The sequence below is a fragment of the Peromyscus eremicus genome, chromosome 12, assembly GCF_949786415.1.
Source record: "Peromyscus eremicus chromosome 12, PerEre_H2_v1, whole genome shotgun sequence".
In the NCBI taxonomy this organism is placed as follows: Eukaryota; Metazoa; Chordata; class Mammalia; order Rodentia; family Cricetidae; genus Peromyscus; species Peromyscus eremicus.
This window is the reverse complement of record NC_081428.1, coordinates 36,552,775-36,570,093: the sequence shown is the minus strand read 5'-3', so window position 1 is coordinate 36,570,093 and position 17,319 is coordinate 36,552,775. Positions and strand designations below refer to the sequence as shown.

At 44.4% G+C, this 17,319-nt stretch overlaps 1 protein-coding gene across 1 annotated transcript in view; it reads right to left on the bottom strand.

Moving 5' to 3' along the window:
• Crybg3 (crystallin beta-gamma domain containing 3) overlaps positions 1-16,225 on the bottom strand; it is a 110,432-nt gene extending 94,207 nt beyond the window's left edge. The window contains exon 1 of the mRNA XM_059276983.1: positions 16,077-16,225. Within this exon, the coding sequence (XP_059132966.1) occupies positions 16,077-16,225 (149 nt within the window). The remainder of the gene's footprint in view (positions 1-16,076) is intronic.
• Between the last annotated feature and the right edge of the window lie 1,094 nt (positions 16,226-17,319).

Here is a 17,319-nt window from a genome sequence, read left to right as displayed (position 1 = left end):
CTGGTGCTAGGGGTCTAGCAGTAAAGGAAAGAGAAAAAACCAATAAAAAACCCAAAAAACCTTGTCTTCCTCAAGCCTTAACATATAACAGCATCACCCATGGTGCTGGGTTTATAAAACAAACAACTTATTGTCAAGGAAGCCAACTGAAGTTGGCTAAACAATCTACATTGTCAATCACCCTCATCCCCAGGTGATCAGCTGAGGTTACCCTCTGACACCACATTCTTGAACAGTGGACTGAGCGCCTCTCTGGATTCAGCTGACATCAACGACGGGTGGTTATGTAGGGAAGAGAGAAATCTGGTCAGGAAGACCATTGTTTAATACTATTCAGATGAGGTCCATGTTGAGACATAAAGATTAAATACTAATTAGAAAACCCACAGAGACTACTGATTGCAAACACTGCTGTTCAACCTCAGCAAATAGCTGTGACTGTAATGAGCACACAGAGTATCCCAAGTACAGAGTGGGAACCACGGCGAGAAGCCCCCTCACTGCAGTCCACGTCACTGACAGCGGCACAGGGGCCCTGCCAGTCACGCACACATGTGGTCCAAGAGCGGCTTCCTGGATGGAGGGAGGGTAGGCTTGACAAAGCAGCCTTTTACTCAACAGTTTCTTGGGGGAAGGGGGGAGAAGTAAATATTTAGGCTTAAACCTTCCAAACAGTTTTGCTTCTTTCTAAAATAAGCCTGCCAGTGGGGCATGGTCAGTGGGGAGGGGAAGACACCCTTGGAAAGCAAAGCTCTCCATTCCCCAACTCCTGTAAGACTTGTCCTCCTGTGATATTCTTTTTTCTCATGCGTCATAAATCTGGCTTTGTCAGAAAAATCCAGAACTGCTAAAGATCTGAGGACAGTTTCCGTAAGTGTCTTATGGAGGCTTAGCATCTTCTCTACAGACACTGGAGTGGATAATGTTTGGGTATTTCTAGAGACGAGGCAAACCTCTGATGGGAAGACATCATAATCATCGTCATCGGCAGTCATTCTGAACGCTGCTAAACACAAGGTCACTTAACTTCACTCGGGACAGTCCTCACATTTAAGCATCACCTGCCAACTGGCTGTCCTTGGGGAAGCTGGCCACACCTAAGCTTTTCTAACTACAACTGATATTCTCTTTCTCTTCCATTCTTCTCAGCCCCATGGTGTACCTGAAATCATGCCCCCTCTCTGCATGTTCCTTTCCACGCCACAAGGAAGACTGTCTCCCGGGTCTACAGCCACAGGACTGGCAGAAGAGCAGGGAAAGGAATCAGGGCAGATGTGTATGGTTTTCTCCCTCCTCACCGATGTCCGCTGGATCTAGACCCTGACCAGGAAGCCACATCTCCCACCGCAGCCTCATTAGGCCTGTTGCTCCTCAACACACAGAATACCTGACCCAACTCCTGTGAGGAAACCAGAAGCCGCCAGAATCTGGCCTTCTTTATATTGTGACCAAATCATGCTCCAGTCCTTCCTTGACTAAAGAAAAGATGATAGGCAAGGAAGGCCCTTTCACAGACCCACTGCTGTGGTCACCAGTAGTAAAAACGTTCTGCAGAACGGTAAAAATGTCCCTGGGGACCTTTCAACAGCTGATGGGCTGCCGGGGGAGGCAGGGTCATTGTCTTTAGTGGTATAGACACTGGTGACTTGTTCATGCTTTATCGGACGGCTTCACAGCCCTGCCCATCCTGCCGGCTCTTGTGAAGATCAGTGGGCCACAAAACAAAATAAAAAGACAGGCTAGCAGGAAGGGGACTTGTTAGGAAGAGGGGGCGTGGTTGCAATGGAAAGGGGTTGAGCAAGAATGGGTGACCAAAATGTACGAAATCAATAAATAAAACTTTTAAATGAAACACAAAAATCTTTAAAACTCAAAATAGACATATGCCTATTTCAGCGGCAGTACCTTAGGGACAATAGGCTTTCAGCAAAATCCTCCCTCTGGATATGAATCTATAAACATGTGAACTTCAGGACACACCAGCTAATATGAGATGGCTCCCAGACCTGCAATCTCAGGATGTTCTGAGTCTGAAAGCTACAGGGTCAGTGATAAAAGAAAACAGATGAATCTAGTCTTTTTCTTCCTTTCCCACAGACTATGTCCAGGAAGCCAACAACAAATCAAAACTAATGCCAGTGCATAATAACAAAGAGACGCGTCCACTGCCCCTTATCTTTTTTTTTTTGGTTTTTCGAGACAGGGTTTCTCTGTGTAGCTTTGCGCCTTTCCTGGAACTCACTTGGTAGCCCAGGCTGGCCTCAAACTCACAGAGATCTGCCTGGGTCTGCCTCCCGAGTGCTGGGATTAAAGGCGTGCGCCACCACCGACCGGCCCCACTGCCCCTTATCTCACAGTTACTTGGGGCTAGCTTCAGGCCCGGTCTCTGTTCCCTCAGCCACCATCTGAGCCCTCACTGTGGTCCTTAACTATACTACGAATATTACTCCCACACCCTCCTAAGAGGATGTCTATATCATGGAGGCCACGTACATGAGCCCCAAGATTTTTTTCTGTAGAAGTATGGTCTCCCACTGCAAGTCCTAAAATCCCTTTTGCTCAATGTTTTACTGATGTCTATTATGAATTAGACTGACTTTTATGCACCAGCCTGCAATCCCATCTAGCAAGCTCTATTCTGCCTCTATGAAGAAAAGATTCCCACATCAATGATTCAGAGACAGCCACCTGGAGAACTGTCCTTTCATAAATGATGACTGCTAGCAGGAGAGCAGTACTAGTACTTTTTAAATGACCATTAGCAGGACATAAAACAGGTGGTTATGGCACTATTTCTGGGCTCCAAATTAAAAGGTAACTAGAGGCTACAATTTTAAAGCAGCCAAACAGCATGTATTTCAGCTTAAACATCTGGCATTCGAATGATTTCAGAAATCTTTGGACCGAAAAAGAATCAAGGGAAGGGGGAAACGTAATGGATATGATGAGATTTGGTTGCTTTGCAATCTCAGCGTATCTGGCGCTGCTCTACTCCATATGCTGACCTTCTGTGATTCACGTATCTCTGATGCTTTATTTTCTCCCCTCCATCTCTGTTCTACAACACAAGCCCATAATTACAGTTCAGCCCTCGTCGGCGGAGTGAGAGTCTCAGCAGCTTGAGTTGCACTGTCTGCCACTCACTGATCTTGAACGACTGCTCTTTTCTTCCCAGAGTCCTTTGTCCACTCATGCCCTTCAGACTCTGAACATTACCTCACAAGAAGTGAAGCAACATCGGGACCCTTCACCTGGAATGTGAATTCCCAAGCTGGTATTATAGCCATTTTTTAAAAATGGGGCGTTTAGGGGTAAAGCACAAATCAATGGGAGAGGGCTTGTCTAAGTGCAAGGCTATAGGTTACCTTTGTATTTATAATATATATTACCTTAATATATTTATAATATATTATATATACCTTAGTTTATTTATATATATATACATACATACAAACACATATAACCAGTATCACAAAAAGTAAAAAAAAAATACTAGCACAAAGCAGACAACCACATACCATTCAAAAAATAGTCCTGAAAGAGGATTGGAGACTGAAAGATAAGCCAAACTGTGTCTTCCTCAGAGCTCTACAGAACCTGATCGTGGCTGACATCCCCCTCCAACTCACATCCTTCCTTTTCTGTAAGTTCTAAGATAAATATAAATATGCAATGTAAATATGTAAGCACAGGACCACAAAAAATATTCAAAAGCTAAATGATATTTCAACTTCTTGCTAGGGCCTCCCCACTCCTAATTCACTGGGCTGCTGGTCACTCTCCATTATCATGGACACGCTTTCTTCCACTTTGTTGGGTCTGCCCACACTGGCACACAATACTGTGAATTCTCAGGACCTTCAAATGGTGTTCTCTCATTCTGGAAAGTTCTTGTGTGGATGTGTTCATGCATCACTCCCAGATACAGTCCAGATCTCTGCTCAAATACTACCCAGGAGAAGGCTTTGATGCTCATACTTCTCTAGACCCACCCCGCCTTGTTCCTTCATCCTGCTTTAGTTAAACTTTAAAACATGCTATATGTATCAATTTACCATTTATTTTCTCTTATCTAGTACAATACAAAACCTATGCAAGGAAAGATACTTAGATACTTAAGATTTTGATAAAAGATGGCAGGCACAAGTAAGATTTTTATAAGAATTAAATTTTAAGGTTTTATTACTTATTTAAACATATGGACTATGGTAGAAATATCAGAGCACTATTGTTGAGGGGTTATATATAAATTTCAATCCCAAAGAGAATGTTTTACTTGTAAAAATATCTGCATATTGGGGCTGGAGAGATGGCTCAGCGGTTAAGAGCACTGGCTGTTCTTCCAGAGGTCCTGAGTTCAATTCCCAGCAACCACATGGTGGCTCACAGCCATCTGTAATGAGATCTGGCGCCCTCTCCTGGCATGCAGGCAGAACACTGTATACCTAATAAATAAATAAATAAATCTTTAAAAAAAAAAAAATATCTGCATATGTAGATGCATACACAAATGTGACATGTCTTTGAGAGGCCAGAGTACTGAAGGTGCCTTTATTTTATATTTTCATAGGATTTAACACCTGTTTTACAAAAGCATAAATTACTATTGAAAGAGATTTTAAATGACCTAGTATTGTCGTTGAGGAAAAACAAGAAATCGGTGAAAATGCAACTAAGAATAACTAGACACTTAAACTATAAATATTGCACAATGGTGAATTCCCTGTTCATAACATATGCCTCACTATGGAAGCAGATCCTTACCTAACTACTTACAACAGTGAGACAACCCAATCACTACAGCTCACAGCTTCAGCTTTGATTAACCAGCAAGAGGCCATCTGCAGCCAGAGCATGACTCCTGGTGCTTCACCAGAAAGCAAAAGGCAGAGTTTACACCTCACCTAGCCAGTTGCCTGTATTGAGACATAAAGTGCAAAATATCCTGTCTCGAAAAACAAAAAAAAAAACAAAAACAAAAAATATTCTGTTGTGGAAGGAAGGCTGGCAACTACAAGAGAGAAAATTCTGCTTGGTCGCTATTAGGGTTTCTACTGTTGTGAAGATACACCATGACCACAGCAAGTTTTTTTTTTTTTTTGAGACAGGGTTTCTCTGTGTATCTTTGGCTGTCCTGGAACCCGCTCTGTAGACCAGGCCGGCCTTGAACTCATAGAGATCTGCCTGCCTCTGCCTCCTGAGCACTGGTATTAAAGGTGTGCACCACCGCTGCCCAGTAACCATGGCAACTCTTACAAAGGAAAACATTTAACTGTGGTGGCTCACTCACAGTTCAGAGGTTTTGTCTATTATCATCACAGTGGGAAGCATGGCAGCATGCAGGTAGACATGGTGCTCGCTCGAGAAGGAGCTGACAGTTCTAACATCTCTTGACTCACAGGCAACAAGGAGTGGTCTGTCTCACTGGACGTGGCTTGAGTGTATATAGAAGAACTCCAAGCCTGCCTCCACAGTGACACACTTCCTCCAGCAAGACTACACCTACTCCAACAAGGCCACACTTCCTAGTAGTGCCATTCCCTTTGGGGGCCCTTTTCTTTCAAACCACCACAACCAACAAAACCACCAATATTTTGGGAGCCACTGAGAGTTCTAGCCATCACCATCAATCTTCTCTTTGTCCCAACAGTTTCAGAGAAATTGTCACTGAACACCTAATGTCTATCTTTCATTTTGTTTTTTTGAGACAGGGTTCCTCTGTGTATCTTTGGCTATCCTGGAATTAGCTCTGTAGACCAGGCTGGCCTTGAACTCACAGAGATCTACCTGCCTCTGTCTCCCAGTGCTGGGATTAAAAGCAGTAAGTAGAGATCTGGACTGTTTAATCTTTCAGCAACTGTGGCCAGTGGGAAGAGGGGAGATTATGAAGTTCAGTGCGTAATAAAAAGCTCAATAGCAGGGATACACAGTTTTCTGTACAGTTTTGAGAAAGCACATTTAATTGTATCCTTTTGAAAAACACTAAAATAACCATGAAGGAGTAAATAAAAGGAAATCAGTTACTAGATAAAATGAGCAAGGGGTACCACATCCGAGAGTCTGGAAGAGTAGCCAGACAGAAACTATTTAGGGCGGATAAAACTACAGTGTAAATGGCTGCAAAAGCAGTTGTCATTTTGGCATAGCCTAAGAATTCCAGAAAAATACCAGTGACTTAGAGGGCAAAAGTAAGGGAAGAAACTAACCAGACTGAAAATGTTAACTCGCATCTAACATCCAGATGTTAACCCAACTAACATCCAGAATTACAGCCATTTGGTAGGAAATTACGGGGAAAAAAATTAAAGTCTTCAAGGTCTGGGATCCAAGTACAAGGGGCCACAGAAAGGGGAGTTTTAGAAAAACCCGTCAACCCAGAAGGCTAAGACAAAACTCTCTAAAGGAAAAGAACACAGCAACTGCCCGTCAAAGTGAAAGGGACCCTATGTAAAATCTACTCTTCCCCTCTGTACTGGATTAAAAGATTAGACGTTTCTCAATATTTACAAAGGGGAAAAAAAAGGCAATATAATTTTGTAATATGGCCTTATATAAAAAGGCCTCCTAATGAGATGGCTAGAAAAATTCCGAACAGCAACAGAATTAAAGTGAATGGAGAAATACCTTCAGAATCCATAGGGGGGAAAAAATATTCAGAAATGTCAAAACTAAAAATGTATCTCACGTCTACTATTCCTTGTTGGACATAATCCTGCATAACTAGGGATTTAACCAAGGAAAACATGAAATTCAAAACACAGAGGGAGCTGGTGCACGTTCAAATAGAGGGAGGAATGAGATTGGAGGAAGGAGATGTAGGGGGAGGGGGATGACACACATAGATGTGAACTGGGCAATATAATTTTGTAATATGGAAAGAAAACGGGGAACATTTTGTAAGCATGCTTGGGCATCCTAGAAGAAGTTAACAGTGAGAAAAAAAAAAACAAAACAAAAAACGAAGCAGTTTGCTCCAGGAAGAACAAAAGGTCACACAAAGGAAAGGAATCATAATACAGGGCTTAGCTAAACAAAGTCAATTTACACAGTAATAAAAATCTCAAGACTCACTTTTTATTTAATCCCTCAAATCATAGTAACTGTTTGAGTAAGTAAAGGAACCGGAGAGGGTGTAAAATAAGTACTCATCTACCATAATCAGGAGCTAACAGATACTACCTAAAATGAGTAAGTAATAATAAAGCATTATTTAGACACTGATACAGAAATACTGGAATAAACAGATTACGTGTAATTAAAGCAATTTCCTCTTTAAAAAAAAAAATCTCAAGATTAGGTTCGCGTGGAGGCCCACAGAGGTTTCCTAGTAAGATCTGAGCTTGCTTTACCCAGCAGAGCTGCATTAAGAGATGGCTTGACTATGTGCGTGGTTACCAAGTGATTGGAAGGGTCTGCACTTGGCTGAGCTGGGGGGAGGTCTTTTGCTCCACCCCTTGGCATTCCTATAAAAAGCCCTTTAGAAGAGACAGTAGAGGCTGGTGGATGTTGATCCAGGCCCTCCCGAGGCTATCCTGTGTTTCTGTCTGTCTTCTCTCCCCTCCATCTTTCTATCTAAATATTTCTCATCCCTCTGTCCTCAAGAGTACCCTGGGGAAAAAGTGGGAGTGGGTCTCCCACAGGTTCACACTTCTTGATTGTTTTTACAGCCCTCTGCCTTCCACCGTGGCACTTATTTTTAAGAGAAGAAGAAAGAAGTGTGCCAAGGTGGTGGTACGAGCCTATAATCCCAGCACCAGGGATGCTAAAGCAGGCAGGTCCTAAGTTCAAGGCCAGTCTGGGCCACACAGTGAGGTGGAGGCTATGTTGGGCTAAAGAGTGACACCCAGTCTCAGAAAGAAAGAAAAAGGGAGAGGAGTGGTGGGTAAAGGGAGAGCAAAACCTAGGTCACATCTTGCTCACTGCTGGATTCCCACAACACAGGAAACTGCCTGACACAACACTCAATTCTTACAGGCTTGGAGATGGACGCTTTCAAGTCATGTGATCCAACAGGGCAGGCGTGCACGGAGGAATTAACTAATGCATTTTTTTGTATGACGTTTCCAATAAAATATTAGTCTTCCTACTGTATAAAGCACATTCATTTTACGTGCCTATGAGTGTGAAGAGTCTTGGCTGGCATGCTAAAGCTGGGGCCAGGGAGTTAAGAGCCAACTGCCCTGTACTGTAACTCGAGGCCTGGTCACGGTGGATGGCAGATGACCTCTAAATGACTTAAGAGTTTTGTGATTTCATCTACTCATTCCACCCAGTGTTACATGATAGATTAATAATGTGTATGTCTCAATTATAACTTGAGATCGTGTCAAACAACAACAACAACAAATTGTCCTACAGCGTACATACTCCAGCTATTTACACCCTTAACCGGAATTTTTCTTACTTAAAAAAAAAAAAAATATTGTAGTCTGTTCTTGGATCAGTCATTTCTAGATTTTCTTCTTATGTAGACAAACATTCAGCAGGTCTCATACCAATCTCTTTTCTTGGTATAATAGGTAATGCACACCAGTTTTAAGTGTCAAAAGCTGTACAGGGAATGTCTCCCTGCGCCCTGGGCCTAACTCAGTCTCCAGCCACTGAGAATAAGTGGCCCAGCTCTGCAGCAGCCACTCCGTTCCCGCCCCTTCCCGCCCCTTCCCACTCTGTACCTTGCTGTGTTTTCCTTTTAAATCTACCTCGGAGAGATTTCCTTAAGGCACAAAGCAAGTTTGGTCACTCTTTCCAACAGGGACAAGGTATTAATCTAACAATATTAGATAGATGTCTAACTTATTAACTAACAGGAAGCTACTTTTCATCTTTTGCTATTAAAACAACACTGCACTGCGGCCACTAAACTTTCCTAAACCATTTAACCTGTCACGAACTTTGCATGTGTGATGGAATTCCTACAGGGGGAGCTGCTGAGCCTGCGGGTCTCCAACATCATTAGAAACTCCTGTTTCCCTCCAAAGTGCTGTTACCAATTTGCTCCTGTCATAGTTACTTTTAAATCTCAGTGGCAAAACACGGTAAGTGACCAGGGCAACTTAGAAAACACTGAGTTGGGCTTACAGTTCCTGAGGGTTAAAGTCCCCACGAGCAGAGCAAAGGAGGGATGACAGGAAGAGCTGATAGCTTACCTCTGGATAGGCAAGCAGGAGGTAGAGAAAGCCTACTGGAAATGCTGTGGGCTCTTCAAATGCACAGTGACATGCTTCCGACAAGGCCATGCCTCCTAACCCTTCTCAACAGTCCCACCAACTGGGGACCAGCTATTCAGACATATGAACATACGGGGACTTTTCTCATTCAAACTACCACAACCTTCCTTTAAGTAGTACATGACTAGGATCCTGTTTATCCATTTCAAACTGAAATGTTGCTTATCAAATAAGCAGAATATGCTATCTTCCTATAATTTAACTTTTATCTATTTGAAGGAGACTGATTTGTGTGTATGTATAAATGCACATTAATAATTCATATGGTATATACATTTGCTTTCCTCTCCCAGCTCACAAGACTATAAATTCTTTATTGTACAGAAACTGACCTATTCCACCTGGCCAGATGTCTAGCTGCATTCCATTGTCTTTCATTTTCATTCAGAACCATTTTCCAAGGCCAGTCCTCTCTTACAGCTTTCCCCAAGTTCAGCAGAGAACACACTGTCACATGATGTAGGCTTTGGATTTAGAAAGCACCACCTGACTTCTGATTCTACCGCTGGTACTGTGAGACATTTGATTAGCCAAGAACCCTATCCAATCCTTCAATCCTTTGTGTGTGCGAGATGAAGTAAAGAAACTTCTCCCAAGGCTGCACAGAGGATTACAGGAAAAAAAAATTATTATATCTGTTTAAAGTCGCAAGCACAGGACTCTCATAAAAAGTTTCATTTTCATTAGTTTCATTTTGTCATCACTAATCTGCCAGGAGCAAAAAGGACAAAAAAAAAAAATCAAAACCCTAGGTGGCTAAGCAGACTGCTATTTCTGTGTTTTGAGACGCTTCCCTGAAATACTTCCAGAAGCTAAACACTGAGAGAGTCCTGATGGAGTTGTTCCAGCACTTAACTAGTAACACCCATCTGCTAAACACTGGCGTGAATGATTTCTAGCTACAAACCTTCAGCAGGTCCTCTGCAGCCTCAAACTATTCCGTGCACAGATCACTACCCACTTGGAACTCTGAGTCTTCAAGGAATGAATGCACTTTTCTGGCTCCACCTAGGCATAAATTCTTGTTGAGGCCGCAGAGTCAAGGAGGAACAAGAGGAACAGAGAGAAAGCACTACTGTCTGCCTCTGGCTAGAGCCAGGATCACATCGCCCACACGCTTCTGAGTTAACAATACCAATCCAAACACACTCAGGGAGATGTTGCTGTGAGATCTGAGGTCCAATTAAAATGTTTATCCAATATATGACATTAAGGAAGAATGTGGCCAATGGGATGGCTCAGCCGAGAAAGGCAATTGCTGTCAAGCCTGACAACTGAGTTCAATCCTAGGGACTTCACGGTGGAAGACAAAAACAGAGTCCTGCAACTTTAAGTTATACACACATGTATCCACATACATACATACATACATACATATATATACACACACACACACACACATACATACATATATATGCAGACACACACATATATATACACACATACATATATATATATATACACACACACACACACAACACACACACAAACACAAATAAGTGAAATATATTTTTCTAAACAGGAAAATGATTTGAGCCAAACAAATCGTCCACGCCAAAACCATATTTGGTTTATACTGAGGTCAGCTTTACTCCAGTCATCTTTATATGCCCACCATGCAGCACTATTGGGAATATATGCACAAGGCAACCGCATCACCTTGGAGAGTTAACAGACTCGAAATAACTATAATTTCTTCAATTTTACCTCACGGTCACTCTCTTTTCACTGGAGCCCTGGGTTGAATTTGTATCAACCTACACCTTCCTGCCACCACTGGGTATTCAGCATTTCTAACATAGCTGAGCTTCCCCTTACTTCATTAGAACTTTGAGTAGAAAATGGAATACTTTGTTGAGGGATTATTTTCTGCTTTACAAACGGTCATTATTCTTTCTAGGTATTTTCCACTGATGAATAAAAATGCTAAAAACATCTCTGGCTCAATAAAGGCCGGAGTTCTGATTACAATTCCAGGACAGTTAGATTGCATAACTGAATCCTTTCCCAAGGATCCCTACACCAAGAATTCACAAATGAGCAATCCCACAGGCATCCTCTGAAAACCCACGGGGGAAAAAAAAAATCCCACTTACAAAAGGTAGAGCCTTGAAACTGTAAAACAGCTTCCCATTTCTTCTCTGCTGCCAAGAGTAAGTTCCATGCTCCAAGTTACCCTGGCAGACCAAGAAGATACACACCTCTGAGGGCTTCTAGAATTTGCTAGGCATTTTTACTACTTCAAGTATGAATTGCTGGCTTGGCACAGGCATGTCCTTATTCATCTCAACTTAATCAAAAGGCCAATAGCTCTCAGCGTGGTCATCAATACTTTTTCTTTTCCTTTCTTTTTTTTTTTTTTTACAATCCTATCTCTTGCTCTACAGCCCATTAGCTTCCTGGCCTCTGTCATTCAACACCTTCAGCTGTGATGACAGGTACCAACACCCTCCAACTACTTTTTACAAAGCCACTTGGTGAATAAAATATTACCGTTGGCTGAACATCACTATATGACCTCTTCAGTGCTCTCACGGACAGCACAGATCCACTCTTTATCTGTGATTTGGGAAAGACGATACCAAGATAAGACACAACTCCTGACCTTGAGTTTAGGGAGCCTGTCTTACCCTCTTCTGTCACTGATACTCTTAACAGTTCACTGAAAGTCAAAGTCACAGTGCCCACTCACAAACAAAGGGCTTCTCTACTCAAGTGCGTATTTTGTTTGTTTCTGAGGCAGGGCCTCTCACACCATAGTCCAGAATGATCTAGAACTCATTATGTAACTCAGACTTGAATTTGATGCAGTCCTCCTGCCTCAGCCTCTGGAATGGCAGGACTACAGGAATGATCCAACATATCCAGCTTCCCTTCTCTCCCCCACCCCTCAAACAGGGTTTCTCTGTGTAGCTCTGGCTGTCCTGGAACTCACTCTGTAGACCAGGCTGGCCTCAAAGCCACAGAGAGCCTCCTGCCTCTGCCTCCCTGAGTGCCAGAATTAAAGGCGTGTGTCACAACCATCCAGCTTTTAACAGATGTGGAAAAGTATGATTTTGACGGGTGGAAGAGGAAATGGTGTTCAATGGACCAGATCAATGAAGTCGGAGACCTAAATTCAACCCTTACCCTTGATCTTACTCCATTGTGATCACACTTACATCCTTCTCCACTGGGAGTGCTGCTGCTCCCGCCCATTCACCTCTGAGTTAGCCAAGTGACCAGAGATGCTACTTACCGGCATCTCTTATTGGTAGGTGGGAATCATGGACATCAGATATCCTGCAATGGACAGGAGTGTCCAGTTTAAAGAACTATTACACCCCAAATCCAAATAGAATCTGCCACCCAGCACTGCCCCATCCTCGGTGTCTTCAAAACTGTAAGAGGTTTCTAAGTGCAGCACCCCCCTTTTAGCCTGTGGGTACAGTGTAAATGAGACACTCAAGCCAAAGTTCTCTGCCCAGGGCAGTAGGTACACACACAGTCCTTGAGAAATGTTCTTCTTCGCACCGTAAGAGCTCCCTTGGACTTACAGGTATTGCAGGGAACCCAGAAACAGGTTCATCATCGTGCAATACAGCAAGGGAGAAGCTTGTGCAATCATTTTCACAAAGCAGGCAAAGTAAGAAGGCAGGAGTTCCCCTACAAAGTTTCACATGTCAACCCTATCCATTGAACAGAGCCATTTAAAAAAAAAAAAAACAATCCAAAACGCCCAGGAAGAGCCAACCATTCTCTCTAGAGACCTAATGACTCAACTCCAACCTCATTTTCTGGATACCTCTCACTCTGTCTCTGTGTCTTATCAATGTACATCTCCTAACAGACTGTAAATTCCTGCAGGCCTCTTGGACCATCTGCCACAGTTGTTCCTACTTGTCCCATCCTCCCAAGTTCTCTACCAACAGAAACATCCACCACTCACAGAAGGCCATTTAAAGTCACCTATGCCCTAAGGCTCCCACTGGACTCCTCTATCTCTTCTAAGGAGTCTGCTCTTATGTCTCAATCAACTTCGCTGAATGATACAATAATGACTGTCAAAATGAGGCACATTGAAATCTAGGAGGTTTTTTTTTTTTTAATTTTTTTGAAATAGGGTTTCTCTGTATAGCTTTGGCTATCCTGGAACATGTTCTCTAGACCAGGCTGGCCTTGAACTCGGAGATCTGCCTACTTCTGCCAACCGAATGCTGGGATTAAAGATATGTACCACCACCACCCAGCCAAATCTGCCAGTTCTTGAAAGTTTCCTGTGAAAACTTTTATTTGCAGTTTTCATTTCTACATAACCTGGGCTGGCATAAGCTGACTTCCAGGATCTGGTCGACTAACACATTAGTTTAAATACTCCACAAAAGGTGATCCTTCACCTTCTTTGATTGCTCAAGGTTTAATGAGAACACAGTAGCAGCAAACTCAATAAGTAAATGATGTGTTCACACCAGGTGAAGCCCTAGCAGCACATGGCACACAGTGAAAACAAAGGATGTCTTAGGCTCCAAACAGGAAAATAATAAAGAATTATGACAGTGTGTAGGACATTATCGTAGAGACCTGACTACCTCTGAAGACCCTGTGTTCATCCCAGTGTATCCCACTGGCCTTTGTTCTCATTGGTAGCAAACATCTGTGGACGGAGATGATGTCATAAACTTGCCTTTCATTAGTCTCATTAATACTTACGTTTCACTTTAATTCTGTCCTTAAGAAGCTGCTAAGGGGGTTCTGTTCTTAAGAAGTGTGCATCCTGTTTGGTATTTGGCCATGAGTAAGCTGAGTAATAAAACACTCCTAAGCCAACACAATGAGTTCAGGCAGGAGAGGAGCCTATGCAAGGAAAGCCTGAGAAAAAACATTTCATCCCAAGACAGGCATAAAAAAGGCAGACGATAATAGATCATGTACACAAAGGGGGCTCAGTGTTGTGGGCAAAGGTGAAAAATAGTTTATGTAAGTTAGAGCAGCTCTCTTTAAAACTTTTTTTAAACAATAAGATAGGTTGTGATCATTCAAGTTTGTTGAAAGTTGTGCCAAATATCACTTCCCAAATCTTAAACTGCTAAGACATGTTACAGGTTGTCACTACTGTTTATGTGGGAGCCCTTTTCCTGGATAGCTTCACGTGGCTACCTACTACTATACCAATCAATATCATATCTACTGGACTAACTCCTCTACCCTAAAACCACTACTACAAAAGATGAACCCAGCTCTCACTAACACTAAAAGAAACTAAACTACCACAAAGAGAAACAACCAAAATGCCCCTTTCACTTTGAAATGGGATCACAGTGAGAAATCACAATTCTGTTCCCAATCTTGTGAACACCAGGGTTGTTCTATTACTGGGACGGTGGATACTACTGAGTGGCCCCATTTGTTTCATTACACTTTCAATGACAGCTTTGTGTTTCTCGGTATCTGTGAAAAGAGCGATTGAAACCCATAGGAAACAGCTAAACACCCACACCAGGGATTATCTGCAATCCCCCAAACATCTGGCCAGTTCCAAAGAAGATGAGGACAAAATTAGTGCTAGCATAAGCACAATGAGAACTGTGAAAAGCCACAGCCCCTGCCTATGGGGTGGTGAGGAGAGTCCGGGAAGCCATAGGTGACAGAATCTAGCTGCTAGATTCGTCAGCCCCAGGCAGAAAGAGTTCAGAAGGGAGGAGTGCCTGCCTTAAAAGGGCAAATAGGCCAGGGGAGCAGGCAGGATTTCAGGAGCTAGCCTGCCTAACTCCACTCCACTCCACCACTCTCACGTTTCCGACCCGTGCTGAGTCTACAGCTTTCATATCACTGAAGATTGTTAGTGATGTTACGGCCGTGACAGGAACCACATCCCAGGGGAGACTTGTCAGATTTCCAAACTATCACTAAGGACTGTGAAACTTCGAATGTTAAACCATCCAACAACCAGGACAATCGTTATCTGAAACTTCCAAGGAGAATAACCAGTCAAGTGTAATTAGCAAAACACGTCTTTCCAAAGAAATGGCCAACAGGTGATTATAATGGAAACGTTTCACCATTAGGAAAACCAAGGAGCACAAAGGACTAACAGCAAATCACAGACCCTAAATAGTAATGGAACCAGAACCGTCAGTTGTTACCGATCCATTTTTTTCTTTGAAGTCCATCACCAAGTCTTTAGCGTGAAGTAAATATAGCTCTCTAGAGGGCAACCTTCCAAGGACATGGGTTACAGGTTCTTCTGGTGCAACCGAAGTTGGCTTCGCTTCTCAAAAAAAAAAAAAAAAGTTACCTCCTTCAGGGAGGATGAGACTGAAAAATGGGCATTTTAATGAGACGAGGGTTTTTTTGTTTGTTTTTTAAAATGTCAATCTTTAAAGTAGCAGGGGTAGAGGAAAAAAAAGATTATGGAAAGTGGGCACACACTAATGATTAAACTAAGCCAGCCCCAGCCCTGGTTCCCCGAAGGGGAACGCTTCAGACAGACGCCCCGAGTGAGAGAGAGATGGGAACGAGGAAGGGCGGCATCATTTAAACCGTAAACAAATCTGGCGACGACTTCAGATTCTGGAGGAAGTCTTGGGAAGCTCTTATCGCAACTCTTTTAGGAATCACTTCGGGGGGGAAAGACTAAAGACGCCAAAGCACTCGCGGAGCGGGGTGGGAGGGAGGCTCCCTCGGCCGCTGCCGAGAGGACCCGGGTGGAGGGGACCGAGCGGCGAGCCCCGATGGCGGCGGGAAAGGAAGCGCGCGCAGGGAACCGGCCGGGAGCAAGAACTTGGTCCGATCTAAGCCACCCAGGGCGGGACCGGAGGAAACCCGAGCAGAGGAGGAAGAAGCAGCGAACGGCGCCCCCGCGGCTCCCACCTGGCGGCGCCCCGGCTCGCGCCGGTCGGCTGGCCGGCCCCCGGCTTCTCCTCCTCTTCCTCTTCCTTGTCCCGGGAAGGGTTCCGCGGAGCGAAGAACCGAGAGAAGCTGTGCCAGGGGGCGCTGCCCCTCCTGCGGCCGCCGGACATCTCCCCGCCGCGCGGCCGCGCCGTCCCCGGGCCCCCCCGACGAGGCGGTGGCCGGAGCGCGGGTGGCCGCAGCCCTGGCCTGCCGAGTGCAGCCGGAGTCGGCTCGGGCCGCCAGCGCGGCTCCTCCAGCCCGGCCGGCACGAGCGCTCCCCGTGCGGCTCCTCCTCCCCGCCCGCGCCCGCCGGAGCAGCCCGCCCCCCGGGAGGAGCCAGCGACCGCCACCGCCCCGCCGCCCGCAGCCGGCAGGTCCGGGAGGAGCAGCCTAGGGGATGCTAGCCAGGCTCCTGCTTCCCGCCCAAACCACCCCAAGCCCGCAGCCCACTTAGCTTTGTGAACAATTAGCGCAAATGCTTGGCTTCCTCTCCCAGGTTAGTGCAGTTTTAAAAGAGGGCCATCAGTTAAGGTCTGTGGAAACACCTGGCAAGATGCAGCACCACCAGCGTGCCCTGCTGCCCTGGAACCAAGGTACAGCCATTCTAAAGACAGCTTTAGCCAGCAGGGCAGAAGACACCAGGCTTCCATCTGTCCAGCTGTCAGCAACTTGCTTCTGCTTCAGCTGACTTAGATGTGGAGTAACTTCCTAACCCAGGTGTGCTTTTAGTTCTCGCCCTTCACCTATGGACTACTCCCAGAATCCCTTTTTCAAAAACGACACTGGTCAAAGGCAAACATGATTCGAATATGACTCAAACTAGAAAATGCTGAAACAAATAGTTGGGTGTTGCGCAGACGTCACTGTAGTCTGCAACCCTGAAGGTCCTTAAGACAAGTTTTAAATGAGTACCGGGTAATAATAGCGTGACTTTATATAGTGTAGCAGCTAGAGCAGAAAGCACGGTGGCACATTCACCCCAGGTGTTTTGTTTTGTCCGAAGCCAAATTCCAGAGGTACGAAATTCAAAAAAGTGGAGGGGAATGTAGTAACTATAAATGTTATGTAGGCAAAAAAACAAGTAGTGTAGTCTCCCTCTGTGGCCGGCTGGAGACGTGAGCCGGTTACACACCTAACTGTAAACCCCAAGTAATTGTAGCATTAGTTAAGGAGCCTCCCAGCTGCTCCCCCACCCCACCCCAGCTGCCCCTTTGGAGCATTT